At 42.4% G+C, this 27,403-nt stretch overlaps 1 protein-coding gene across 1 annotated transcript; it reads left to right on the forward strand.

Annotated features, from left to right (window-relative positions):
- LOC115822462 (R3H domain-containing protein 1) lies at positions 1–26,967 on the forward strand. Its single transcript, XM_030786316.1, has 24 exons — positions 1–75; positions 876–1,089; positions 4,681–4,716; positions 5,337–5,429; positions 7,028–7,154; positions 7,291–7,369; positions 7,598–7,657; positions 7,952–8,092; positions 8,436–8,544; positions 8,784–8,911; positions 9,194–9,253; positions 9,371–9,588; positions 10,942–11,199; positions 13,036–13,184; positions 16,000–16,248; positions 16,476–16,605; positions 20,331–20,482; positions 20,661–20,812; positions 21,642–21,745; positions 24,391–24,563; positions 24,865–25,009; positions 25,198–25,295; positions 25,710–25,794; positions 26,199–26,967. The coding sequence occupies exons 2-24, from the start codon at positions 916–918 to the stop codon at positions 26,654–26,656; spliced, it is 3,378 nt and encodes a 1,125-aa protein (XP_030642176.1). The 5' UTR covers positions 1–75; positions 876–915; the 3' UTR covers positions 26,657–26,967.
- Positions 26,968–27,403: the final 436 nt, after the last annotated feature.

Consider the following 27,403-nt stretch of genomic DNA (forward strand, 5'->3'; position numbering starts at 1 on the left):
ATCGAAAGGGACGCGGGCTTCACCCTTCTCACCGACGCGACGGTACCACAGGCTCAGCACGCGACAAAACATCGGGTAAAAAACAATAAAAAAGAAAAAAGGAAATGCAAAGAAAAATATAACGCTAATCTCTGTGTCTGAATAAGTGTCTCCGTGACAACAAAATATAGTTACTTCGCGCTGGTCTGTGAATGGAATTTTGCTTCAGAGCTTGATTTGAGCTGATAAACTGATAACCTGAGTACTGGTGCTGCAAGATCCCCCAAGTGAAAGCTTAGCGATATGATCATGACGGAGAAGCAGAATGCATTCACAGCTCTCTCCCACCATCTGGACAAAGTGTGAGAGCCCAGAGACTCTTATGGGTGTTCTGGGAGTGTCACACATGTTAGAAGTTTCATACTGTGTTAATGTGTAAATGGAAGCCTCAGATCTGAGCAGCTCTCATTAGCACATCTTGGTCTCTGGTCTCTAGTGGCTGGTTGTCTGCTCCAGCTTTTTATTCTTTGTGTGTGTGTGTGTGTTGAGGTTCATTAAATGAGATTTGATTTAGAATAGAGGAAGCAGGCTGTAGACACCAAGATTCACTAGCACCTCAAATTATTTGAACTGCTTTTCATTTATTTTTTTTTATTTATTTGCCAAGAGAGATTTTTTTTTTACTCCAGCTTCTCGTACATTAATGCTCGTGCATTAAGTAACACCCCGCGCTCTCAGGCTAGTTTTGAAGAAATCAATTTGCCACCACGTCCATATTTCTTCACATTAAGAAATTGCCCCATTTATCAATGTTATTGCACTGGTTGTTAGCGTGAATCAATCTGGTTAAGTATGATGCAATATTGTATACAGAAAACATGTTTATTTTCCTCTAGGTCCCAAGCTCTTGGTAGATGCTCCAAGTAGCCCTCTCTAATGAGGATGTCTGATACTGTCACTGTAAAGGAGACGAGTGAAAACATGAGAGGTCTGGTGGTGGAGGACAGCAGTACCACGCCCGGGGTCGACAGCCCGCTCAAATCAGAGAGCTGCCAACAGACAGAACCTGACAGGGACGAGAACTGCTGTGACAACAAGAATGACATGCAGGTAAATGTCTCGCATAGGAAGTCTGTCACATGTGCAAACTAAAATTGTCTCAAAAATTGAAAGCCTTAAAAATTGGTAATGGAGGAATTGGGGGGGGGGGGGGGGGGGGGGGGGATTTAAAGCTGTAAAATTCAAAACCTTATAGCAGCTGTCAGGGAGGCGGTCAAATAAGTACTGAAAATCTTTCCAAACGAAATGACCAGTTCTCTTATTTAATCACAGCAGTGTTTCAGGTATGTATGAGACATGTCGACGAGCCATAGAGCACAAGAATACTCTGGGGGCCATATGCGTGACTGTGCCAAATAAACTGCAAATACCTAAGGGTCACTGTGCATACTAGAGGTAATACTGTAGACTGTGACAGAAAAGTCCTAATCATCTAAAACATGTTTAGACACCGCACACATCCCACGGGCTATTTACATGTCATCTTACCTCAGGTGCCACATCATAATTTTTTTTTTTTCAGAATGGTCTCAGCCTGAACCATTGAATGATAACGGTCAGTCTCACACAGGAATCATTTTACTGGTGTAGTGTATGCTTATGGCACCATATCCACACTGTGTAGAACACTCAGTATTCTAGATCTTAAATGTGTAGAGTATTCGGCAAAAACAGGGAATGCTGCTTGTGCGTACTTCCCAGTGAGCACCTTATTAAGTTATTGCTTGCCGTTCTTAGCTCTGGTATGGGAGGTGAGAACAGGCCCTTAGGTTTTTACCCCTTTTTGTTCTGAGAGGAAGGTTTCTGCTAGAAAGGGGGGGGGGGATGGGGGGGGGGCGAGTCCAGCAAAAACAGATCGGTAAAACGACTGTTCTCGCGCTGAACAGGCGCACAAAGCCTAAGGGAGCTCCTGGCCAAGCGCAGCCAATCAATTGTCAGGTAATTGTGTTATGAGAACCAGGCGAAATGGATGTCTACCTCGGTACAGTTCTGTCTGTGAAGGTTAAGAATTTGAAGGTTACAGTAGTGTGTCTTGATTTTTTTTCCCTATTATTTGACAGATACCTCTTGAACGACAGCATCTCCCTTGATGCTGTGACATTTTCCCCTCGCTTTGTCCGTTCTTGAACCATGCCAGCCTTTCTCTACCCCTCGCCTTCCTCTCTTTTTTTTTTTTTTTTTTTCTCGCTCTCATTTTATTCTGTTCCATAAATTGCTTTCCTCCAATCCCTTGAAGAGCTACTCGCAAAGGAGTCAGTAAGAGTGGAAAGGGCTGAGGCACCAGCCGGGTGTCTGGCAATCCAAGCTTATCCGCAAACTTCCTCTGTGTCACCCCGGGGAGGGGGGGGGTGGTGTTGGGAGGGGAAACGCAGTGTGGGTTTTTTGCCACCATCTGTCTCTCACTCTTTTTTTTTTTTTTTTTAAATTTAGTTTTATTTTTTCATGTTCTCATTTTTTGCCCATTGTGGTGGCTTACTGCACACAGCCAGTGCTACCTCCTCTGATGCTGCATCCACTTTTTTTTCTTCTTCTTCTTCTTCTTCTTTTTTTTTTTTTTTTTTTTTTAACATCCGTTTTTTCTATTGTGCCTCTCTGCAGGCTTGTGCAGAATACAGATTCCTACAGCAATCCCCCCCCCTCCCCCTTCCCCATAACCCCCAAAGCAGTCAAAGTGCGCATGCATGGATCTGTGCCAGCGTTTGGCACGCAGAAGGCAGGTGATATTCAGCACCCAATTAAATGTGAAGAAGCGTCCATGACGACTTTGGAAGGACACAGTATTGTTGGTTTAAAATGCCCTGCTGCTGTGTGCCGGAGCCTCAGGCGAAAGAAGACAGGTTAGTGGAGGTGAAGAAAAGGGAGGATGGATTATGGACGGCAGAGTTTGGCACCTCTTTCAATTTCGTTCCCGCTGCCTCTGCACTTCTTCTGCAGAGCACAGCTCAGTGTATCTAAATTAGGCTCGGCTCTCCTTAATGAACGACGTCTCCCATAAAAACAGAATTCTCTTTAAGGCAAAGAGCTCTCGTGCAATGGGGGGAAGAAATTAATCTTGTACATTATGTCGTTACATTATTGTCACAAGTGCTCAGTGTAAATAATTTCTAATGCATCTTTTTATAGGGATGCATACTGATGATCCTCAATCAGTTTCCCCCCCAAAAAAAAAAAAAAAAAATATATATATATATATATATAAATGATTGAGCGTGTAATAGGCCATGGGCACGGGAGCTTTGCTTTTACTTTCAAGGATAGGTTTGCTCATTACATTTATGCATCAGTGGATAGCCCTTCACAGACTACACTCCTTTCCATTTGAATGAATATTACCTTGTGTTTGTTGTCTGTGATCGCCAGTCCTGTGATCTGCAGGAAATGCAATTAAGCACGGAAGATGACAGCTGTCATGCACCCAGCTGTTACACTGTTAAAACCAATAGTGGCGCAAGATGTGGATCGGCTGTCTTTGCTCTAATTGAATTTTAATCACTTGTCTGCAATGATGGGATCTGTGGCTGCCGAAAAACCAGGGTGTTTCCGGCAATTAGGACCCCGTTTTAGTTTATTTATGATGTCAGCTCTTTCATTACGATTTTTGAGAGAGAACACAGAAAGCATTTTATTTTACCTTTATGTTTTTTTTTTTTGTTTTTACATTTTTGTTTACATTCCAAAGAAGAGAACTCCTTTAAGAGGTCTTTATCTTGTGGAAGGGGAAGAGAAATGCGCTATTTTGGGTTGACCTTGCTCTTTGTTACAGAGCTGTTTTCTTTGGTATATTCATTGAGAATCGGGGATGTTCAGGAGCATCAGAATTGAACTTTGCTATACTAATTACAAATATTGGTTTTACAGGGTTTTATTTCATCAGGATTTGAATGTTGAAGCACTCATTGTTGAGTTGCAGATTATCACAGATTTTCATTTCGGATCGAAGATGTTTGCGCTGTGTTTTAATTTTAAAATAAAATCCTTTTTGGCCATATTTAACGTGGTCATTTTCCAGTTGCAAACAGTTAATTCTCGATTGAAACGAATGCACATATTTGACAGAAAACCGCATTAACTATGACATTATAAATTTTCACTTGTATTTTCTGTTTAACATCGTGGACTACAGAAAAAGGTTTAAGCATTGTACTTAACAGTGTATTTCTCAAAACAGCAGAGAGGTTCAAATGGCAAATTTTCAAATTATCATTACTTTTCCCTTCTACTGGTATTCTATTCAAATTGTTTATGAAATTTCTTGCAGTGCAAGAGAGTGTTTCTTTCTCCTTTGAATGTTATCTTTCCCTCTACAATATTTCCACTCAAACACCCTTTAAACTAACACACTCTTGCAATATTAGATGGCATTTTCTCTTAGTTTTCCTCTCTAGCAAAGGATTAATATTTAGTCTTTCTCAAATCTCATTTCACCCACTAAAAGGACGGGTGAAGGCCTCCATATTTGGTGATGTGGTGACGACCTCTGAGTATTGGTATTATGTGATCTGTGCTTTGCCTCCTTGCGCATGTGTATATGTGGCATCTCATTCAGAACAGTGTTCCAGTCGTTTGTTTGTTCTTGGGACTAACAGACGATTCACTAGTGTGACTCATGTTTTCCATTTTGTCTCGTTGCCTACCGTACAGAGGCAAATACCTGGACAGACAGCAAAGAGGCCTAAGGTACAGTGGCAAGAGGCATGTCTGAACCGTGGCTGCTTAGTTGTTCCATCTGCTTGTCTTTTTTTTTTTTTTTTTCCCCTTTTTTTATTATTATCAACATGTTGGAATGCTGCTTGTGTTTGTTACCAGTGTATCACTGCTTGTTTTTAACATCCCAACTCTGGTCTCCCTGTTTTGTCATTTTGAAGGGATTGCTCGTATGGGAAAGACCAATTTTTGATTTGGCTTTGAACCTTTTTTTTTTTTTGCTTCAATTCTTATTAAATCTAAGGTTTTCAGATATTCAAGAACCAGATTCAAATTTGTTGGCTCCTGGCATTATTATAAAGTGAGATGTCACTTTATAATATTAATATTTTTTCTCAGTTTGTGACTTGTCCTCTGATAATACATTATTTCCTGTAATACGTTCTTGAGCTCTGAAAATTTGTATCATTTTGGCCCCGTAACTGTATTGTTGTCCCTGATTTTTTTTTTTTTTTTTCTCGTTATGTTTTTTTCCGATTTCCCTAAATGTAATTTGGGCATAGGCTTGTGTGGTGTTTGTGGATATTAAACTCTACATGCACTGGTTTTGTATAGATCATGACTCTGTTTAACCCTCACTACTCTCCCCTTAGTCTAACGCAAAGTTAAAGTTAGTTCGGAGCCTGGCTGTTTGCGAAGAGTCTTCTCCTCCCCCTATTACCACTGAACTACCTGGAGAACGTCAGGTAAACCTCTACCACGGCCGCCCCAGTGTGTCTGCTTTCCAAGTAACGCAGAGCTTAGGAGGGCTCAAAGGGCCATTCACTAACTTTTACTGTTGTCCATGGAACCCAGCAATAAAAACAGGTTTTCACACACTTAATACGTACACTGCGTCTCCTGCAGCTCAGTCTATTTATCTAAAATTAAAGATCATTTAAAAAAAAAGAATGCTGAAGAATTGTAATTAGTTTTTCTTCAGTATGTTATACATAGCAAACTTCATTTTTGTTCTAATATTTTAGAGGTGAAGTTTGTCGAATGTTAAGCTTGTGATAGAGGCATTTTTGCATTTTGAGGGTTTGTCATCATTTCTGTGTTTTTAACCTTTCCTGTGATTAAAGGTTGCTTACAGATTCTAATTACTGAACTCAGTATTGTAAAATCAATACAGACTCATCACAATTCTGGCAATCAGCCAAAGTTGATTTTGGGTATTACCTTTCTGTTGAGCCCATTTTTTTTCTTTTTCTCTCAAGACTGTCTGTTTCCCCCTTGGTTTTGATTCAGTAAAAATATCCCGTTTAACACTGATCCGCTTTATGCCAGTTTCAGTGATTTGACTGCATGGTTGTTCACTCACTGTTGGAGACATGTGGAAAAATCTAAGCTTAACAGAAGTGATGACTGAACGCCTGAGCTTCTTTTAAATTAGATTTATGTGCCTTAATTAATAGATGAGGCTTACTGGGAGGGCTTTTTTTCCCCCTTCTCTCCATTTCTTGCCTCCTTTTCTCCTCCTCCTCCTCCTCTTCTGCCGTTCCCCTCGACGTCACGTCGGGCACCCGCTCAATCTTGTTTTAACTTTTTGTACCAAAGTTTAAAAGCAAAATGGACATGTATTATTGCAGGCTTGGTAATCAAAGGGGAAAGGAAGAGGGAGGAAAGAGGTGACTTGGTCCAGGCCACTTAGAGGCACTGAATGAACAATGGGCTGTTGAGTGCAGAGGATAAGAAAAACCAGTGGCTGAAAGCTTCTCCTCAGGGTGCTGTGGTCTAGGACACATTACGAGGGCCAGAGATCCGTAAAGCTCTGAGAATGCAGTGTGAAGACTCTAAAAGCTAAAGCCCTCCCCGGCCTCTTTACCTCTCAGCACAGCCCTCTCAGGTGGCTCCCCTTTGAGCTCTAATGCAATAGCAGGCTTGTCCTCTGAGGCTCCACAGTAAATGAAATAGATTGCAGTCTTTGTGGGTTTTGTCACTTCTATATTTAGGATACTTTTTAAAAATTAATCCACCTGTTATTACAGTGATCGGTGATTCATTGTATTATTTATCATCGTACTCTCTCTTGCTTTAGAGTTTTAAATGGTAATTGAAGACAGATAAGAGGGTGGTTTATGAACTGCCGACATTTAATTTTCTTTCCTTTTCTTTGAAGCCCATCTCAACTCTGAACTCTTTATAGCTGTGCGTGTATGTGTCTTCAAATAAGGAGTTGTCACATTCCACTCTTTCAGGCTTTGACGTACTTTAGTTTGGTATGGGTTCATGTGTTGTGTGGGTGAGAAAAGGGAATGATTTTTTAAATACGGTCTCTTATCTATCTTTCTGCTCTCCACAGAATGAAATTCAGGTCCAGCTCTCCCAGTCTTTTGACAAAGAGGAGCCACCACTCATTAAGAATGAAGATGACAAAGACAGAAGTGGCGACAAACTGGAGAAAATGCCACGCAAGATGCTGTCAAGAGGTTTGTGTGTGTGTGTGTGTTTTCAAATGGGATTTCACACCAGTGGGCGTGGGCAGTCACTTTATGGACGCATTTTAGCAGCGGGTAGTTTTAGCCGTAAGACCTGAGACCTGTGTGTTACATCTTCTCTTTTCAGATTCAAGTCAAGAATACACTGACTCCACTGGCATTGATCTTCATGAATTCTTGGTAAACACATTGAAAAACAACCCCAGGTTTGTAGACATTCGCTCACATCAAAGTCTCTACCCCAGTGTTACAACTCCTTCCAAGTGAGGGAATCCTAAAACTTTTCTTGGATTTGCTTTCTTGTAGTTTTTAAACAAATGCCCTCTCTCTCTCTCTCTTGTGAATGCAGTCACACAAAAGCAGTTGCTGGCATGTACATGCTTCTTTGGCTGCTGGTTGAGGGATCTCTTATTTTGTACGTCTGTCTGTTTCAGGGACAGAATGATGCTGCTGAAGTTGGAACAGGAGATTCTCGACTTTATCAGTAATAACGAGTGAGTGAGCTTTTTCCTTATGTGTCCATTGCAGTGAATAACCATTTTCCCCTCCTTAACAAATAAATCATGCAAAAAGTTCTGTGATATTTCTCATTGCCTAGGGGACACTAATGAGATTTAACCCAAGGCTACAATTGGACATGGTGTCCAAAGGCACTGATTCTAATTGTAGTCAGTCCCAAATGAATTATTGATTTGGTCTTTTCTGCTCTCTCTCTCTCTCTCTCTCTCTCTCTCTCTCTCTCTCCCCCCCCCCCCCCTCCACTCTCTCTCCACTCTCTCTTGTTTTAGGAGCCAGAGAAGAAAGTTCCCCCCCATGACCTCCTACCACAGAATGCTGCTGCACCGTGTCGCTGCCTACTTTGGTTTAGACCACAATGTCGACCCAACCGGCAAATCTGTAATTATCAACAAAACTAGCAATACAAGAATGTGAGTGCGCTCTCTCCCCTGCTGTCTCTCTCTCTCTCTTCAGCTGCTCACAAAATTGAGATTCTTTTACACTGCTAAATTCAAGTGGCTTAGGCAGCAAAAATTACCGGTGCTGACGTCCCACACTGGTGCACAACAGATTGTTTTTATGCATTTCTCACAGTTTTTTTTTAAGAGGGACACTTAATTATCTGTGATTTGAGTATTGTTACTTGGATAGATATGGAACTGCGTTCATGTATAGGTGGTGTAAACGTCTTTGATTCCTTGAATTGTGTCTTCCAACTCCTCAGACAGATATTTAACATAATTTCCTGCCTCTTCTCTGCCTTTGCTTGAGCAGACCAGATCAGAAATTTTCAGAACACATCAAAGATGACAAAACGGATGACTTTCAGAAGCGGTACATCTTGAAAAGGGACAATTCCAGCATAGATAAAGATGATAACATGGTGAGTTTCACCCTGGGGAAGGTTGGGACAAAAGGGACTACCTGCAGGGCATAAAACGTTTACTGAAAAACATCTCTTTTGCCCTGAAGTACTTGTGTAATTGGGTCTTTGTTGTTGGTAATGATCTGTTCAGCTGAAGCTCATTTATGTGTGGTTTTTGAGTGTGTCGTGCAGTATTTCATAAACTCTGTGAAAGACCTCTTAAAAGCAGGTGCTGAGTGTGGTTTGTCCTTTGTCAGATGCGGATGAGGCTGAAGGAAGACAGGCGGAGTAAATCAATAGAGGAACGGGAAGAGGAGTATCAGAGAGCCAGAGAGAGAATATTTGCACAAGATGTAAGATTGGCAGTTATGTCTTTGCCAATGGAGTAAGGAGTGTGATTACAAGATTTGGTGCATTTACGACTACTGAATTGATTTATTTATTTATTTTTTTGTGCTCATGTTTACAGTGTATGCAGTTTGCCACAACCGTTTAATTTATTTCTGCACAATTTATTCACGATTGGCATCTTTTTCAGGGTTTAGATGCTTTCCCTCTTGATAAAAGGTTAGTGCAACCCTATTTTAAACGTTTGTCATTTGATGTATGTTCGTCTCATAAGCTTGTGGCTTGTTTGAAATGATATTAGTATTTTCCTATTTAACAGTAGCAGGATCCAAGAGGATGAAGCTTGTAACAGCACACAACAGAGGCGGCAAATATTCAGGTATATGAATACGATTTTTTTTTTTTTTGTCCTGGTCTGACTGTGTCATTCATTCATTGCTGTCCTATGATACATAATGTGGTACCTCATTAATTTTTCCTCGATATGGCCTCTAAGGTTGAAAGAAGGTCGATCAGGGAATAGCCGTCAAAGCAGTTCAGATAATGAGCCAAAGTACTCAGAGCCTCGGCCCTGGAGTAGCACAGACTCCGACAGCTCCAATCGCAACCTCAAGCCTGCCATGACCAAGGCCAGCAGCTTCAGCGGGATTTCGGTCCTGATCCGTGGAGACAGCTCCGGAAGCAGCAAGAGCATCGGCCGGCTCTCAAAGACAGGTGAATGACATTCTTTTCCAGGCACTCCCCCCCCACCCCCCCCCCCCCCCCCCCCCCCCCCCCCCCCCTTCTATAAGCCCTGCACACCCTTTTCCAGTCAGAAGTGCAGAGACTTGTGAACTCTAATTTGATTAATCCATCATATCCACTGATACTCATTTATTTAGTTGTTTTTTTTTAGTATCACGGTCTGGACTTGTTGAAATAAGTGCTTCTTTGATTGGACTTGTGCTTGTATGAAAGCATATGACGGTATATCTGGCTGCATTTTTCTTCTTTGTTTTCACCAAGGCTGTGTGTTTTTGTTGTCTTTTTTTTTTTGTTTTGTTTTGTTATGGTTTTTTTTAAATCATTGTCTTAGATTTTTCTTTGTGTCACTGGGCAGCACAAGATGGAGTCTGCTTACGTTCCTCACCTTTCCTTATTGTGTGCTTCACACTTCTGGTAGTTGCCTGCTTTTCATAGAACTCATAGATTTATTTATTTGATTATTTTTGTGCTTGCTATGGGGTCACATGTTCTGGCTTGCTCAACATTGTTGTGTTCCACTCAACACATGTTGTGTTCCACTCAACACATGAATCTGTCACTCATTTAACATTCTTGAGAACTTGTCTTTTCCTGCCATATGAATTCATTGGTCATAAAAACTGTATTCTGGGCGACAGCGTTCTTTACCCCAGTTATATGAGGTCAGTTTTAGCATTTCTAATCTCTCTCATTTTTATAGACAGTGAAGGCCCCCTCCTACTCATCCCTTGACATTATCAAATGCTTGTATGTTTGTGATATCTTGTCAGACTATGAAAGTTAGAAGTTGAAGTTTTCTCATTACTAACAGGTTTACTCTCTCTGATATGCAAAGTAAAAATCCAGTTTAGTATTAAAAACAAAGTGAATTGCCAAATTAACCTAGACATTAATCAAAAAATTAATTAATGTGTCATTCATCACTAATAAAATCATTATCTCTTTTCATTGCTTTGATCCCAGAGGTAATTAGAAAAGAAAATTAGTTGCGTATGAAAAATCATTTGTGACCTCACAAAAATAGCGGAACTTCCAAACTTTCAATGTATGTAGTCAGTTTAGATGACACATATACTGTAGATAGTTAAGAAGAATTGTTCTCTCTAACATTTTACCCAGCTCATAAAATCCAATGAATTCAAGTCACTCTTATTACCACACTGGTCCTTAAACCAGCCCACCACTGCCCCCTTTGATTTCACGCATGTCTCATCGATTCCTGCCCCACCATTATTTGGCTCGATTAGCGTGGTGTCTCTGCTCTGTATGTAGTTTAAGCTTTCCTCTCGTTCCCCCTCCTTCCCTCCCTCCCTCCCTCCCCAGGTTCTGAGTCGTCTAGTAGCGTAGGTTCGTCTACGGGTTCACTCTCTCGCCCCCTGCCGCCCCTACCTACCTTGAGTCTAACCCAGTCGGCCCACGCTGCGCCGCTGGCTTACCCTGCCATCAGTGCTAGTAGCACTGTGTCCTACGAGGCCGGCAGGAGCGGTCCGCCGGCATCCACGGCTAACACTAGCTACTATTTGCTTCCGCTGGAAGCCACGGGGATACCGCCTGGGAGTGTCCTGGTCAACCCCCACACAGGTTGGTACTCTCCAAGGAGGCTTGCTGGTCTAAGTAAAGAGCCCAATCCTGATCCAATTTCAACAGCCCTCTTTCCCTCAAGCCCCTTCCATCATATACCTGAAAAGACTGCATTGGTGTGAGCTTTTTCATAACTCCCCATTCCTCTGTAGCTGACGTAGCGGTGAGCACGCAGTATGACTTAAACCTGCGCACCACTTTCAAGATTTGTCAGAAGGAGCCTCTTGGCTATTTTTCGCTGGGACAAACTTTTTTCTACTTACTCTTTAAACTACTCTAACCCTAACTGTCTCTGCTCACTCAGATTAACCGTTCCATGCAGTGCTTTCTCTTGTGTTGCTCAGTGTGGTACTTTCTAAGATATGATGGGGCTTGGATACACTGTGTCTCATGGGGGAGAAGAGAAGGAGTTGGATGCGGTATGCTCAGGGGAGGGGGGTGCTAGTCTGTGAAGGATGCACAGAGGCGTTATATTTTATGAATGTGTTTACCTATCTGGAGAGCCTGGGTTTTCTTCAGCGTTTGTGTTGATAATTAGAAGCCTCTACTTTGCCTTGATTGTGTTTTGAAAAAGTAAGAGCATAACTGGTTAAATGCGTCGTGTCAACACTGAATCACTCAGGGTCCCTGTCTAATGATGCAGCTCATATGCTCAACCATCAACCACCAGTCAGCACTTTGAAATACGATATCTGTCTGCTACAATTGATAAATCTGGTATTAGCCTACACAAATTCCCTGAAGTGTCGCTGGGAAACGGATAATGGGCCGATACTGTACGTGTCATTGAGTGTAGAGAAACTGAAAATCTGGCCTTTGATGTATAATATATTCCTACTCACTTTGTCCTTCTCGTCTCGTCCTTAAATATGCACAGGGCTGATAAGACTGGGTATATTGCTGGTACTAATATATTTTCGAGAAGCAGTCCGACTGTGTAATTGCTTATTGACCTTTTTTTGAGGAGCTGGGAAAAGGGAAATTTTTCACAAGTGTAGAAGCCCCGGGAATTCATTTTGGGGAAAGTACGGTTCAAAACTCGAGGGGACTTATTTCAGGGTCTTTGAGTGGTCATATGAAGTTTGAATGCAAATTTGGGAATTCCCGTTCTACTCAGTGATGTGGTTGCTTTGTTAAGATAGTCTGCAAGCCTACTTTGGGTCCTGAATTAATCAAGGCTTGTGTCTCTGTATTTACGATTGTCCTTTGCGCCATTAAACCATAATAAAAAAAAAACTTCACTTTAATTAATATTTATTAGTAATTGGTATGTTTCCAGTTTCAAACTGAAAATTGAAGGACTATGTGAAGCTAAGGGACTTGTCCTAGGAATTTCTCTTTGCCTTTGTAGAATAAAAGTTGAGACTACAGGTCATGTGGATTTGATTAGATCATTTTATATCAACTTTTCTACACACAGCAGAGCAAGTTGTTTTCATTTCTCCAGTGCACAGATGCCATTTTTGTGCAGGGAATTTATAAAGTCACAAACTGTCTCATGCAAAAGAACAACACCTATGAATGCACATAGAGCTATTCACAAAATCAAGGGGAATGTTTTAATACTAACCAAGCCCTGAGACTTCAGTAAAGGGGTGAAAATAAGTAAGGTCACAGACACATTTCAGTGTATTCCAAGCCTCTTCATTATCCTCCAGAGAGTCTTGGTTATTAAAGGGCATTAATTGACTGAACCATTTGGCTACGTGACATTAATACACATTTTGTTATTGTTATGTGAGCCTTGCCTGACAGTAGTTGTTTGGAATAGAGATATCTGAAATCTCTGCCGTGGTGTTACTCAGCCTGTCTTGAGTTTCTTGTCTCTCCCTACAGGCCAGCCATTTGTGAACGCAGACGGTAGTGCCGTGGTGTACAATCCCACTATTGCTCCACAGCCAGGCAGGACCCAGCAACCCCTGCCCCCTCCTCCACCCCTGCCTGGCCCTCCTCCGCACCAACCAGCCAATCACGTCATCTCCCAGGTGTGTGCACCAGTCTTTCAGCCAAACCTTCTGTTCCCATTCACAACTAGACATGAAAACGGACAGGTTTAAGTTTTGCAGGGTGCAGTTATTAAATACAACTTCCAAGTCATGCAATGTGCTTTCTCAAGACCGTGCAAAGCACAGGATAAGTTCACTATCAAGTTAACAATTTGTTTTGGCAGAAGAGTGAGGGAGTCCAGTAGCTAGATGTATCATTTAAGTCAATTAAAAGAGAGAGATGGAGGAAATTGGCCAATGCCGCTCGTCTTGCCAGCCCGTTATTGAGCCCTGGGGGTCATTAATTGCATGGCCCAGGTAGCTTGGTCGCTATTAAGGAGAGATTAAACCTGTAGCAATTGCGCCCTCGGGAACAGGAGTTGCTCACCCTGTCACAGTGAATAATTTCCAGGCGCATATGCGCTAAGGATCACAATCGAGGTGCATTGCAGTGTCCAGATGGGAGTCATTGGCGTTCATAGAGGCCCATTTAGTTAGAAATGACAATCTGTTAGCCGTTTAAGATTCCCGTCCCCAGTCGCCATGACGAGCCCCAGATAAGGGGCAGTGGGGACATGAGCTTCATTAATGAAATGCAAAGGTGGTCAAATTGATTTGACCTTTCTGGTACGGGCACCCATGCTAGGGAAGAGAAAAAAAAAAAAAAAACAGCCGCCTTGGTCCCCAAACAGTGTACCTATTTCCCTGCCCAGTGTTGACTCCATCAAGGCAAGATGGGTCCAACTCAATGAGGTTTGTAATTAGATGGATATCTTATTAAAACAGCAAGTGATTACTACTAATCTCTTTTGTCTTTGATGGTCTTGTGTTAACGCCTTTTGCCGTGTACTTTTATCGGTAACGTTTTTATTGGTGTGGTTAACAACACTTCATTGGCTTCTTTACCCTTGTCCTAGCTTTATTTTCTTTCTCTCCTTGTAGGCATGTGTATGCTTTCTTTCTCTGGAACTAGTGAATGTGTATATTTTTCTTCCAGGTCCTTCCATCTTCTCCATCTTTTTGACTAAACCCATTCATCTCTTTCTTTTCCTCCTGTCCTCTCCTTCATCTGTTGCTTCCTCAGCCTCTGCGGCCCCTCCAGTCCTCCACTCAGCCTGTGCAGTACTCGGCGGTGTCTTACCCACCACAGATCCTCTCCGTCTCCCCTAACCAACAATACACTGTGGTACCACTCTCTTTTTCTTTTCTTTTCTTTTCTTTTCCCCTCTGTCCCTGTCCCCGTCATCCAGCCCTCTCGTACCTTTAGTCCCGTCGTCCTACATCTGAGCAGTTTTAATCCTCTTTCTGCATGATCCTCGGCTTTGAAATCAGGTCGTGTTCAAGAGTTCACGAGGCGGATCCTTTTTAAAGAAATCATAGCCACAACAAAAATGACTGGCTGATACGTTTATAATTAACAAAATGAAGTTCAGCTCAGTCTCTAGGACGAAAAGGGAGATATAAAATATCACTGGTCTCGGACCAATTTATATTGATGCTTTTTAATAAGAGGCAAAATTATACATGTTGGTACTCACCTATTTAGGTGTCTCTTGTTTGTCATAGGTCAGTTTTTAAAGGCAGTCATTTATATAGGGCTACAAGGTATTGCAGTAATTAGACACAATTCCTAATTCACACTGTACCTTAATCATCAGCATACAATTTACATACATTTGCAAATTTATAATAACACGCTGAATACTGACATGCTCATAAAAAGAAGTCACACAATTGGCTGTTATTAAGCATTTGAGGTTTTTTAAGTTAAACTGAAAATAATTCGGAGGGCTTTTAGCAGAAATCTTTGTTGGGGACAAAAAAACCTTCAAAGAAGGATCAGCATTGTCATGTTTTTATTTCATGGTGTTTGATGAATGCCAGTGGGCCTAAATTTGAATATAATAAGATCATTTTATGAAGACTCTGTGATGGATGGCTCTACTTAATAAAAAATAGAGAAGCTGTCTTGCAAAAAAAAAAAAAAAAAAAATTAATGAATGGTGCAAGCAAAGTTTCCCAAATTAATGATACTAGTCTCGAGTTAGATTTCCATAGTCAACTAAAATCCCCTCCCTTCTGTATAAAACAACTTAAAAAGAATAATCTAGTCTCGGCACAGTATCATTTTCTGATTGTGGCTGTGTATTTTAACCCTAAAAATGGTCTTATCTTTAAATCTGTGGGTAGCATTCCCCTAGTAGTACACTCACTTGAGCTTTTTCTGTAAACCCGGAAGCCTGGAATTCTTTTTTTATCCTAGTAAACCGTTCCATGGCTCAACCATAATCAATGATTAAATTGAACAAGTCAGTCACTTTCTGTCCACTCTGTTTGTCTGTCTTTCCTTCTTGAACCTGTCATGTGTTCTGTAAACCTCTCTTTTTTTGACCTCTCTCTACCAATAAACATCCCTTAATGACTAATTAAAAGAGTGGGGGATGGCATTGAATAATTAATCTGTTGAAGCAGATGTTGAAGTTAATATTCTATGAATAGAAGTGCAGCGAGACCCCACGTACGCCTAATGGGGGGAAAAAAGCTAAAACAAATTGATAGAGACTAGTAATTAGGTTCTGAGGCTTAAAGTTGTTAATGCACGTAGGAACGGGTTGCAACCATGTGAAACAAGTGTAGTAATTAAATTAAAGGTGTTTTAGGTGTTGTTTTGTAGACTGACTTGTCGCAGTCCACTTAAAATTGATCTAGCTTATCAATATGTTTTTCACTTATAACACATCTAAATGCATCAGAGTTGGTTTTGTGAACGAGTCTTGTTTTTTATGCATGTGTGTGTGTGTGTGTGAACCATTAGCAAGATAACCTGGGAGCCCAGTTCAGCCACATGAGCTTGGTTCGACAGCCTTCTGGGGAGGCCCGCGATGCTCACACTGCCATGTACCCGTCCTCCGTGGTGCTCCAGGCCCCTCCGCAGCAAGGTGGCTACATGGTGTCCTCCCCCGGGCAGCCCGTCACTGCCCAGACCTATCCCACGCCGGCTCCTGCTCCCGTCAACCAGCCAGTCATGCAGCAGCAGGGCTACATGCAGCAGCCTATGCAGCAAGTATGTTCCCTCCCTCTTCTGTACAGTTATGTTCCTCAAGCATTCACTGTCCTGTCCCCTGAGCTTGACATGTAGAACCTCTGATCCCATCACCAGTTTTATGAAAGTCTCATTATTCTCCTTCTCGCTGGTAACGTTTTGTCAGTATCACTTGTTTGGTTTGGTGTCAGAAAGCTGAAGTAAAAAAGAATGACCATTGAGATGTATGCCATTTTTCTTTTGCGCAGATGCCAGCTTGTTATTGTGCACCAGGCCAGTACCCTCTCTCCAACCAGCAGTATCGGCCTGTGGGCACGGTGCAGTACAGTAGCCCGCAGAGCCAGCCCATGCCCCCACCCCCGCCTGCCCAACAGCCAGGTAAAGCTCAGTCTGAAGACAGAGTTGCCCACTGACAATCTCTATCTCTACAACATAACCGCCCACTCTAAGAGCTGAATACTTTAAGTCCTGGGAGAAGTTCACTTCACACTGCAACTTTATTCTGAATTTTAACTTAGAAGTTAAACATCTTACTTGTGCCTTTTAACACTGGTGATTTTTGTACATAAATGGTAAGCATAAGATAAGAAAAAATGTATCAAGTTTAAAACTGGGAAAAATTTTGGAAATTGTTCATTTATGCGCATGTTTGAAACAGACCGTTCATAAACGGTGCGGTGAGCTTCGGTGTTTTGCTCCTGCTTTGTACCTCATGTTTATTTTGAATTCTGTTTATATGCGGCTTTATATGCGGCTCTTTCTCTCTCTCTCTCTCTCTCTCTTACACTCTCTCTCTCTCTCTCTCTCTCTTACTCTCACTCTCTGTCTCTCTCTCTCTCACTCTCTCTCACTCTCTCTCTCTCTCTCTCTCTCTCTCTCTCTCTCTCTCTCACTCTCACTCTCACTCTCTCTCTCTCTCTCTCTCTCTCTCTCTCTCTCTTACTCTCTGTCTCTCTCACTCTCTGGTTCAGTGCACCCTCTATCTGTCTCGTCATTCTGTCGTCTCCGGTTATCCCGCTCTTCTGTTGGGCACACAAAAGAATTGTCTAAGGAAATGAGGCAGCGCCCCAGGGGCAGGGGAGCCGAGCCGAGAGCTAATTACAACAGCGAGCGCTTTAGCACACAGGCTAGGTGCATTGTGTTGCCCTTTCCCCCTCTACACAATAAACACCTCCAATCAAATACACATTTTGCATTGTTTCCTCCCCCACTGCGTTAGCCTGGCTATTGTTCATTGCCTGACACACAAAGACAGATGTTTTGTTCAGCTGAAGCCTGAAAGCGTTCTTTTCAGTTTAAAAGGAATCCTTTATCGCTTTGAGGCTTTGCATGCAGATCCGGGGAGAACCTTTAAGAGAGAGCCAGCTGACTCTTTGAAAGGCAAATAGGCGCTCGCTCAACATTCTGGTGTGTCCGTGTTGGCGGTCCTTATGAATTCTGACACTGCGTGGTTCTACTTCTGAATACGCTATAGTTGAAGAGCAGCGTTGGTTAATATATGTTAATGATCCTGCTCACCTGATTTACCTGAGCAGGATATACAGATGTGATGTAGTACAAGATCAGATTCTACTAATTCCTCGCTAGGTCACCACTAAAAAGCCACCAATTACCATTTACCACCTAATAATTTAGTTATGAAACAACTCTTCTCATATTATTTATCTATGGGGAGTTATTGATGGGTGCTTGTCTGATCTAGTTGTACTGAAGTTGCAGTTGTGGGTTCACTCTGTTTGACCTGAGGATGAGTTGACTCAGAGCGGCTGAATGCGGGGCCGGGGCACTGTCTGAGAGGCCCTAAGATTCTCACAGTGAACCGGTCTCTTTTTCAGCCCCTCCCTCCTCTTCGACTCCCTGGCCGGTTATAGCTTACGTGTGCACACTGCCTAATCAGCCCGCAGCTATTAAACTTCACCGGGTTTTGCATTTGAAGAAGCGAACTTGTCTCCCCCCCTCCAACCACCATTTAATTACCTGTCTTTATTCCCCTGCAGTGGAATCATCACATTCATAAGGTCATCTGTCCGATCTGGGCCCGAGTCAGTGACGGAGTCTCACAAGGCTCGGTCGCCCTGTGTGGGTTTTCAAAAATAACGCTGTTTTTAATGTTAATTCCCTCATCTCGCCTCTGCCAGCCATTCGCCCTAGTTTGGCTTCTGACTCATCCTGAATCGTCAACTTTATATCTGGCCCAGATTGGTAACTTTGTAGTGTCAGTCATCGAAATGTCAACCCGATTTTATTCTCGTCTCCCCGAAGCATAATGACTGAATCCATGAACGTGTGATTTGTGAAAAAATTTAGTCTTTCTATGAACGAACTTGTGTTATGAAGGCGAAACACAAAAAGACCTGAAGGGAGTAAATAATGCGTAATGTTAAGTTGAATCCAGCAGACAAAATATACACTGTTTTCAGTGAGGAAAATTTGCAAAAAATATGGGAATGGATTGTAGGGAAGTGATGGATGAGGAGCGCGAACCCCTGAGGAGTCTCGGAGAGTTTTGAAAAATGAGAGAGCCTGGGGAAGTAACAGAATATCTGCTTTAACAAGAAGAAAAAGGCTTTGTAGAAGTTTTCTTCTTTTTTTTTTTTTTTTTTCCCTCCTTACCTCAAATCTTATCGCAAAGCGTCTGACAGTGCAACCTTTTTAGTAGGCAACCTTGCAAGCAGCTACTCCGGTGCCTTTGAAAACACTCGCCGTCCAGGGGAGTCAAGTGAATATTATTATTTTTTTTTTTTTTCCTTCTCTCTGTCCTCGCTCTCTTTTTTGCTCTCTCCCTCTCTCTCTTTCTTTACTCAGTCGGCCAGAAGAGAAAGTGTTTAATATTATATTCCCTTCATGCTCAGTTTCTAAGTGGAGGTGAGAGAATTGGGCTATAAATAGCCTGCCTTTGTCGCCTCCCCCTGCCGGGGGCCATCCATTTCCTTTTGTCCCACTTCTTTTCTCATCTGAACTAAATTGATTGCTGTCGTTCTGGCCAAAAGCCAGGAGAAATTGAAAATTGCCCAACCACCCTCCACCTCCCCTCCCCCTACCCAAACCCCTACCTTCAGCCATTCCTTCACTGGCCTCCTGCTGAGTCTTCCCGCCGCGTCCCTCCCCCTGCGAGAGGGTTTTTTGATACCATCACTGGGCGATGAGCTCTCCCTGATAACCTTGACACTTGCGTACATTTCCCTGTCTTTTTTAAGGAGGATGTTTTTTAAATGAGAGAAAATGTGTTTAATGCAGCCGTCGTAGTTACCTTCTTTTTTTTTTCTTCCCTGTTATTGATGTGTGTCACCAGGAGGGTACGGTTGTTTTTTGGACCATTAGTTCCTGGTCATCAATTATAATATGTTTTAAAATATTTAATGGTGAAAGCTTTGTAGGAAGCAGCATGAAGAGTGATGAAACATAACCGGTCAGTAAAATTAAGTTACAGAAAACTAATGACCAAAGACATGACAACTTGCCCATGACAGTCAGTGGATGACAGTCAGTGATCACAGAGAGGAACACACACATTTGGCTGTTCAAATTACACTGGAACTCTGGTAGATCTGCAGTTTTTAAAAAAAAAATAGTACATTACATGCAGCCCAATCCCTGGCGTGGTTCCAGTAATAACTGGGAGGACGGGAGTCATAAGCTAACATGCACTGAACAGATACAGTCCTTTTTCCAAATGTGAACTGAAGACATGTAAGACTCGCCTGTCTTTCGGCAACTGTACACAAGCATCTGGCTTTCAAGCAAGGATTTTATACATCATACTCTGATGCGGTACCCCACCGTTTGTGGGCCGTATTTGTTTATATTGCTGTTAGATTCTAGCCGCCTTATTGTCCCAGAGGTTGGCTGGACTTTATTATTATTCAGGTTGATACCAGTCATGTTCATGGCAACTTGTGCTAAGAGCAGATACGAACGACCAATTGAATAATAAAAGTATAAAATATGTATAAAATAAGTAGCGAAGTATGATAAGACTAATGTGAACAACAAATGTCATAAAGGACACCAGTTTTTAATTTGCAGGCATTTTTTTAACATTTGTTTTTACATTCTCTCTCTCTTGTGTTTATCTCTCTTTTTTTTTTTTTTTTTTTGGTTAGGTTATCAAACTGTGATGCCAAATCAAACCCAGAGCTACCAGACCATGGTCCAGCAGCCACCCAGTCAAGCCCTTGTCAGTGGCCAACATAGCAATATGGGAAGTCAAATGCCAGGCATGATGGTCCAGTACTCTTCCATGCCATCTTATCAGGTACAAACAAAACATTCTTTTAAAATGGTTATCAAATTTAATATTTTTCCGTGACACTCTTGGGATTAAAACCAGTGTTTCCTTTGCGCAGATTCAACACAGGGTCGATGTGATGTGATTTGACATTTGAGTTAAGCAAGACTAAGAATCCTGTGTCCCTTTGGTAATGTCTCTACAGGTATCCATGCCTCAAGGTTCCCAGGGTGTGCCCCAGCAGACATATCAACAGCCAATCATCATCCCCAACCAGTCTAACCAGGGGCCCATGCCAGCGTCTGGCATTCAGGTCTACTATAGTGTTATCCCGCCCAACCAACAGAATACCATGAGGTACCAAACAGCTTATTCATCTAGAACATTCCAAGTCTTAATTGCTAAGCGTATCTTAGTAGTCACTTAGATTTTTCACATTTCTTTTTGTGTCTGTAAGAGTTTTTGTATGAGTGTGTGTGTGGACCGCTTAAACAGGTCAGACTTACAGCTGCCTCCGGTTGGGCAGCATAGCTAGGCAAGGAAGAGGTCACATTCACGTTCTCCTGCCTTCTCTTGGGGCTTCTTCGACTTTAGTAGGGCATGCTGGAGATGATTTATAAGACTAGGTATCCAGCGAGTCTTAATATAACAGCGGCAGGTCCCACGAGGAGAGCTCTCTCTTCCCCACATCATCCTTCATATGAGCCAGTGTGCAGACGGGCCTATTCCTCAGGGTGCAGCTGCGTCTCTGACTTGGCTAGTGCATCACAGACTACATTTCTTACGTCCTTATTAAGTCAGTATAGAGAATCCATGAAAGATGGGGGAGGGGAGCAGGTAACTGGAAATTGGTTATAGTGATAGATGATAAATGTTTGTTCTGTTTATTTGTTTTTGTTTTAGTTCATGGCAATTAGATTCGCAGTGATTTTCGAGGTACCTCTCCTGTGGCTTTACAGTAACTATATTTAAAGTAGCTCTGATGAACTGTGCTGTATTGATTCCCAGAGTTCTCAGCATTTACAATTTTTCTCAGTTTAAAACAGTTAGAGAAATTTGGAATTACATTCAGGCTGAATTGTTAAATTGAATTAAGTCAACCTCGGCTTTCAGGAAATATAAGGTAATATTGTCTTCTGTGTGTGTGTGTGTGTGTGTGTGTGTGTGTGTGTGTGTTTGTCCGCAGCTCCTCTGTGGGATTCTTGCCCCCTCCAGGAAGCGAACAGATGCCGTTCCCTCGGACGTCGTCCCCCTGTGGCTCCCAACAGATTCCTGCCCAGCAGTGTTCAGGTGCTTAAGCCCAAAATGACCTATAACTCACCCACAGTCTCCGTCTCTGCCATCACGTTTGTCTTTGTGCATATGTTTTTATGGGCTGTGGATGAAACAAATGGGTTTGCTTTTTTTTCTTCTTTTTTTTTTTTTTTAAATAAATTTGAACCCTCTTTCTTGTAGCTTGATCAGAGATATTTCCATCTAATTTTTCCTCCTTGGGATTTAGTGTTATGTGTTTATGCGTTCTGAAGTGAACCTTTCGATGAGTTGATGCTAATAATTTGACGTAGATTTAAAATGTGGGCGTGCATATATATGTGTTTATATTATGTCTGTCTGTAGATGCAGAAATAGATTTACAGGCACACACACACATACACAGATTTTTGATTGCAGTCTCTACAAGAAACACAGTAAGGGAAAAAAAAAAAAAAATCAATGAACCTCCATCTGTGTATTGCACCACTTGTATTTGATGTAGTCTAATCAGTTCTACAGTTTTTGACAGGTTACCTTTTCAACACAATATGTGTTATATCCCTTTGCTTTTTTTTCCCCCTCCTCCCTCACGTTTCTCTTCTCCACCTTTCTGTTCGACCCTCTTTGTTCTTAATCCTCACATCACCTCAGCACACACAATACAGCCCCCCAATCTCACAGTGCTAAACACAGAGCGCTGGCACCTCGCTTCCAAACCCTGGAATTAAAACGGAGGGGCTCAACAAAGGAACGGGGCGTCTGGAGAAACGACTACCCACTATATTCACTCACAAATCAAAGTGGATTGAATTGATTCAATGAATGTTCTGGGCGAAGGAAGGGGAAAGGAGGGGTGCTTCTCATTTCTGAGGCCAAGAGCATATTATTTGGTAACAACAAAAGAAAAAGGTAGTCATGTAGATGCTTAAAGAATCCCGTGCCTCGACCTTTGTAGCCTCCATTTAATTCGCCAGCAGGCTTTAAGGTGCTAATTGAAATTACACTCTCCAGTCTTAACGATCCAATTATTGAACTGATATGGGGTGGTAATTAAAAAGTAATTCTTTCCCTGCTTTGTTCCCAGTTACGGCCGTCTTTAAAAAAAAAAAAAAAAAGAGAGAGAGAGAGAAGAGGGCCTTCATGGGTCTTCTAATTCTAATTTGCCATTTTATGTGTCCGCCATTAATGTGAATTGCCTCTTGCGGCAAGCCCCTCTCATCGCTCTCTCCATCTCTCCATCACACTCTGTTTCTTCTGTCTTTAATAACTAATTAAAAGAGAAGAAGGAAAACAGCCTTTCAAATCCCAAAATTAGATTTTCACCCTTCTTTTCCCTCGGAAGCCAGTGGTCGAAATGTTTTAATTTCATGCGGGGATTATCAAGTGAAAAGAAACGCTCTCTTAACCCCTGTCTCGGCGAATTCAAGAGAATAAAAATGCCCGTTTTTAATGCCCCTTGATTTTGTTTTGATGGTGGTAATGCTGTGTAGACTGGAAGATAATTAGACCCCCGTTCGCCTACTTTGTTTCTGACTCTCTTTTTCTCCTCGTGATTTATCAGTCACCATTAGATTACAGTTAAGTTCAGATAACGGTCATGGCATGCTGATAGCATTTTGCCACCGCCGAATGAGGGTGGAGTTTGGAAAGCCCAATTTCCGTGCCTACCTCCGTCTTTTTTTTTTTCCTGTCTTGAGCTGTATATAAAAGCAGCACGCTAAAGTCCTCGTATTTCTGACTAAGACAGCGTAATAGAGAGGAAAAGAATATCAGACAATAACTAATTTTGCTGTCCTGACTAAATATTTGTTGCGCCAACTCCCCCAGAAGTGAATTGTAACTGGTGTTTACTTTCAGGGACTGGCAAAACGTAATTACTGAAAGAAGAGCAAGCTTCCCGAGCTTGTCTGTAATGAGGTCAAGTGTGGGCTTCAGGAACACTCTAACCTCCGTTGTGTCCAAACATAATTAATTGGATGGCTCTTATATTAACTTTTAGATAGGATTAAACATTCATAGCAGGGCCATTCTTCAGATGCACAGTATGTGTCCAGGCAGCATTGAGTTATTTGTACAGTAGTGTTAAGCCTCTTAAAATATTAAATGAGTAGGAAATCTTTACATACAAGGCAGTTTGAGGTTAACAACATGCATAATTTGATGAATGCATTGCACTCAGAGGATGACTGAACACGATATGGTTTTGTTCTAGCTCTGTAGTAAATAATCGCAAATTGATTAAATAATAAGAGCAAAAAATAGCTCGAATTAAAGCGATCCTGAATTCTTTGATATCTTATGCATGAGGCCTCGTGTTGGATATGCACCAGTGCTCTGTTCTGTGAATTTTACAGTCAAAGAGGGGAAAGTGAATTTGTTTGTATCACATCAGTAATAAGCTCCGCTTTGTTATACACGCCCACATAATTGCATTCAGCTCTCTGCACCTAGCTGTCGGTATTCTCTGTGAATATTTGTTAGTTTTATACCTGTGTGAACACGGACACGCCACTGCTGGGATTAGCATAAACTGACTGAGTAATCATGACAGCTGGCTTCCGCTTTTTGTCAGTGAACATGAGTGATGGATGAAGCTGTTAGCCCACCATAGGCGTCAAGGCACCGATACCGCAAGTTCCTCACGGAATGTTTTCAAACGTTTTTTTTTTATGTGTGCGCAGGCGTGCCTCCTCCACCCCCCGGTGGTGGCATGGTCATGATGCAGCTGACGTTACCTCCAGCCCAGCAACCGCGGGCACACTCGCCTCCGCAGTGGAAACACAACAAGTACTACAGTCTGGATCATCAAAGGAGCCAGAAATCTACAGAGCTGTCCAGCCTTGACACCTCACAGGTGAGGACAGAAAACAAAGGCTGCAGCCATCGAGAGGCACAGCTCCCAGTCCTCTTGACTTTAGTGTGCTGATGGAACGCCATTCACACCACACAACTTTCTATTTCTAGGCCGAGGGATATACTTACGTCCTCATCAGTTGTTCACCCTGTTCTAAACTGATATGTAGAAATGAGAGTAGAATGTTGTAAAGATTACTCTCTCTGTCTAGGACTTGTATAATAGTTGACTTATATAATTATTGACGTGGTGTACACTTTTAGTCAGTGGATCATGTGCTCCATTCTCTTATGACTTACAGAGCAGTCCACAGCTGGGCAGTCCGTCAACCTCCCCTGCCCAGTCGCCCACCCCCTCCCACCTGACCAATGTGAAGAACATCCGTCCTGGCCTAACCACAGTTCCCATCATGCCTCAGTTTTCCAGATCCTTTGTCCCAGGACAAGGTAAGTAAGCACTGTCTGGCTAATTCTGGCATTCAGGTTTTGTTTATCAGACTCTAAGTTGGCTAATTTAGCTCATTTTTAAAGCATTGAAACACTGAGCCCGTTTTATTTACCAGAATGTAAAGCTGGGTAAAGTGGGTTTTGACTTGATTGTGGTTTGTGATTCTGAGGTCTTTATATTTTCACAGGTGATACACGGTACCCCCTTCTCGGACAGCCTCTCCAGTACAACCCCCCAATCCGTCCGCCTTTACTTCATGCTCCCCCTATGGTCCCCAGTCATCAGGTGAGTAACACAGCCAAACAGCGCTATCCTCTGGCTATTTTATCTGAATTATATGATGTCATGTGATCATTTTGACAGTCCAGCTTCAGGAATGTGTAACATCCCTGCATGTGAAGAGTTTAAATTGTGGCAACAAAACGCAAAGTAGTGCAGAAGAGGTTTGGTGGACAGATACTTGGTGGGAAAATGAAACAAATTTAAATGTAATAATAAAGTGACTATCAGATAGTCTCTTTCGTGTCCATCATTGACTCGTTGCATAATCCATCACAAATGATTGACTGCAGACACCATAAAGCTGAGTGTTTTGGACAGATTGAGAGCTGTCTACAGTACTCCCCAGCCTCGACACCTCACAGGTGAAGATGAATCACACTAACACCCCCCCCCCCCCCCCTCTAATTTTTCCCTCAGGGTCCTGCGGGAATGCGACATGGCAGTCGGGGCAGGAAACAGCCAAGGAAAGCGCTGTCTACAGATCTCAGTGTGAGTGAAGCAGGTAATGGTAGGGAGGAGACAGCTCATTAAGACGAGAGCTCAGTTATGTGCCTCAGTAAGCTCTTAATGTCTGTCTGGCCTCCCACCCACAAACAAGCTGTACATGAAAGGTACTTTTGCAACGTAAATGCCATGTGTGTGTAAATATTATGCATGTTAATTTAAGAAAATACATTCACATTTTGAAGTATAGATTATTTTGCTCTGTGATTTTGTCCACTTCACTGGGTCCTTTTGTGTAGTACTTTGTCTCGATATTGATTCAGCAGTAGTACTTTACAGTTTGAATTGATTTGCTCAGGCAAATTGTTTCTCTTTCTCTCCATTCAGTCAGACATGTCAAATCCTACAGTGTGTGAAATGATCAAAAGCTTTCATTGTTTCATTTCTCCCCTTTTCTGGCAGTAAATGGGAGAGTCCTGGAGGTGACTGGCCTGCCGGAAGGCATCAGTCAGATGGAGGCTGACTCACTTGTGGGGGAGCTGTGCAGGTCCGGCGATGTTGTCACCTGGCTGCCGGACCGTATGCACGAGTCCCCTAGAGGGGCCCATGAACACAGAGCCGACGGTGAACGCGCCAAACCCCCCTCTTCCGCCATCATCAACCGCTACCCAGCCTCCACCTGCAAAGTCCTGCTCACATTCCCCTCCAGACAGGTGGCACGGGGGCCTCTCCGCCACGGCCGGCCCCTCGCGCCCTTCAGACTCGCCCCTATACAAAAGACACTGCGAGCCCCCACCCCCCCAATCTGGAGAGGGCCAGCTCCCAATGTGATGCCTCACTCACGTCCCCCGCACCCCACATACACCATACAGTCACTTCCAGCTGCCATCACTCCCCCCTCTCTCTCTTCTCCTCACTAACTTAAGCGGCCTGATTAGACGGGGTACACTTCCCCCCCCCCCCCTCCTCTCTCGATCTCTTGACACTTTGGGGGTGGGAAACGTGTTGTCTTTGTCATGTTCTATCGATTTGAAAAAGGAACGCAACTGAACTTACCAGCCCATCTAAGAAAAAAAAAGAAATTCTCTCACAAGGTTCCAAATATTAGACCCGTCTGCTATCTTTTGGATAATTGACCGGAACATATCAAAGTACAGCCTGTACTCTTTCTGTTTTTCTTTACTTCTTTTGTTTCTTTTTAGGACTTTTTTTTTTTTTTTTTTTGGTTTCAGTTTGTTTTATAGTTTCTAAATCTCGTGTTTGACCCAAAGAGCAAACCAACTGCTTTACCATTTATCATTGATATTATTAGTACGATTATCTGAAATTTTCCAAACTAGATCTGTTGCTCAGTTGCATCCCACCCCCCCACATAAACAGTCACCCGTCCAGCTCCTTGCCCCACAGTGTGGTCAGACCATCACAGAGTCGCCTCTACAGAATGGGTCTCTCATTGTGCCTTCAATCAGAGGTCGACCTCTCTTTTCTCCAAAAAAAAAAAAAAAAAAAAAAGAAAAAAGAAAAAATGAAGACACCTCAGTGTTTCCTGTAAAATGAAGACCCATACCTTTTTTTGTAAATAATTCATACAGCAGTTAATAATTGATTTGGTTCTCTTTTCACAATGAATGTTTTACATTTTGGAACAGGCACAGACACGAGTGAGA

The sequence above is a fragment of the Chanos chanos genome, chromosome 10 (genome assembly GCF_902362185.1).
Source record: "Chanos chanos chromosome 10, fChaCha1.1, whole genome shotgun sequence".
In the NCBI taxonomy this organism is placed as follows: domain Eukaryota; kingdom Metazoa; phylum Chordata; class Actinopteri; order Gonorynchiformes; family Chanidae; genus Chanos; species Chanos chanos.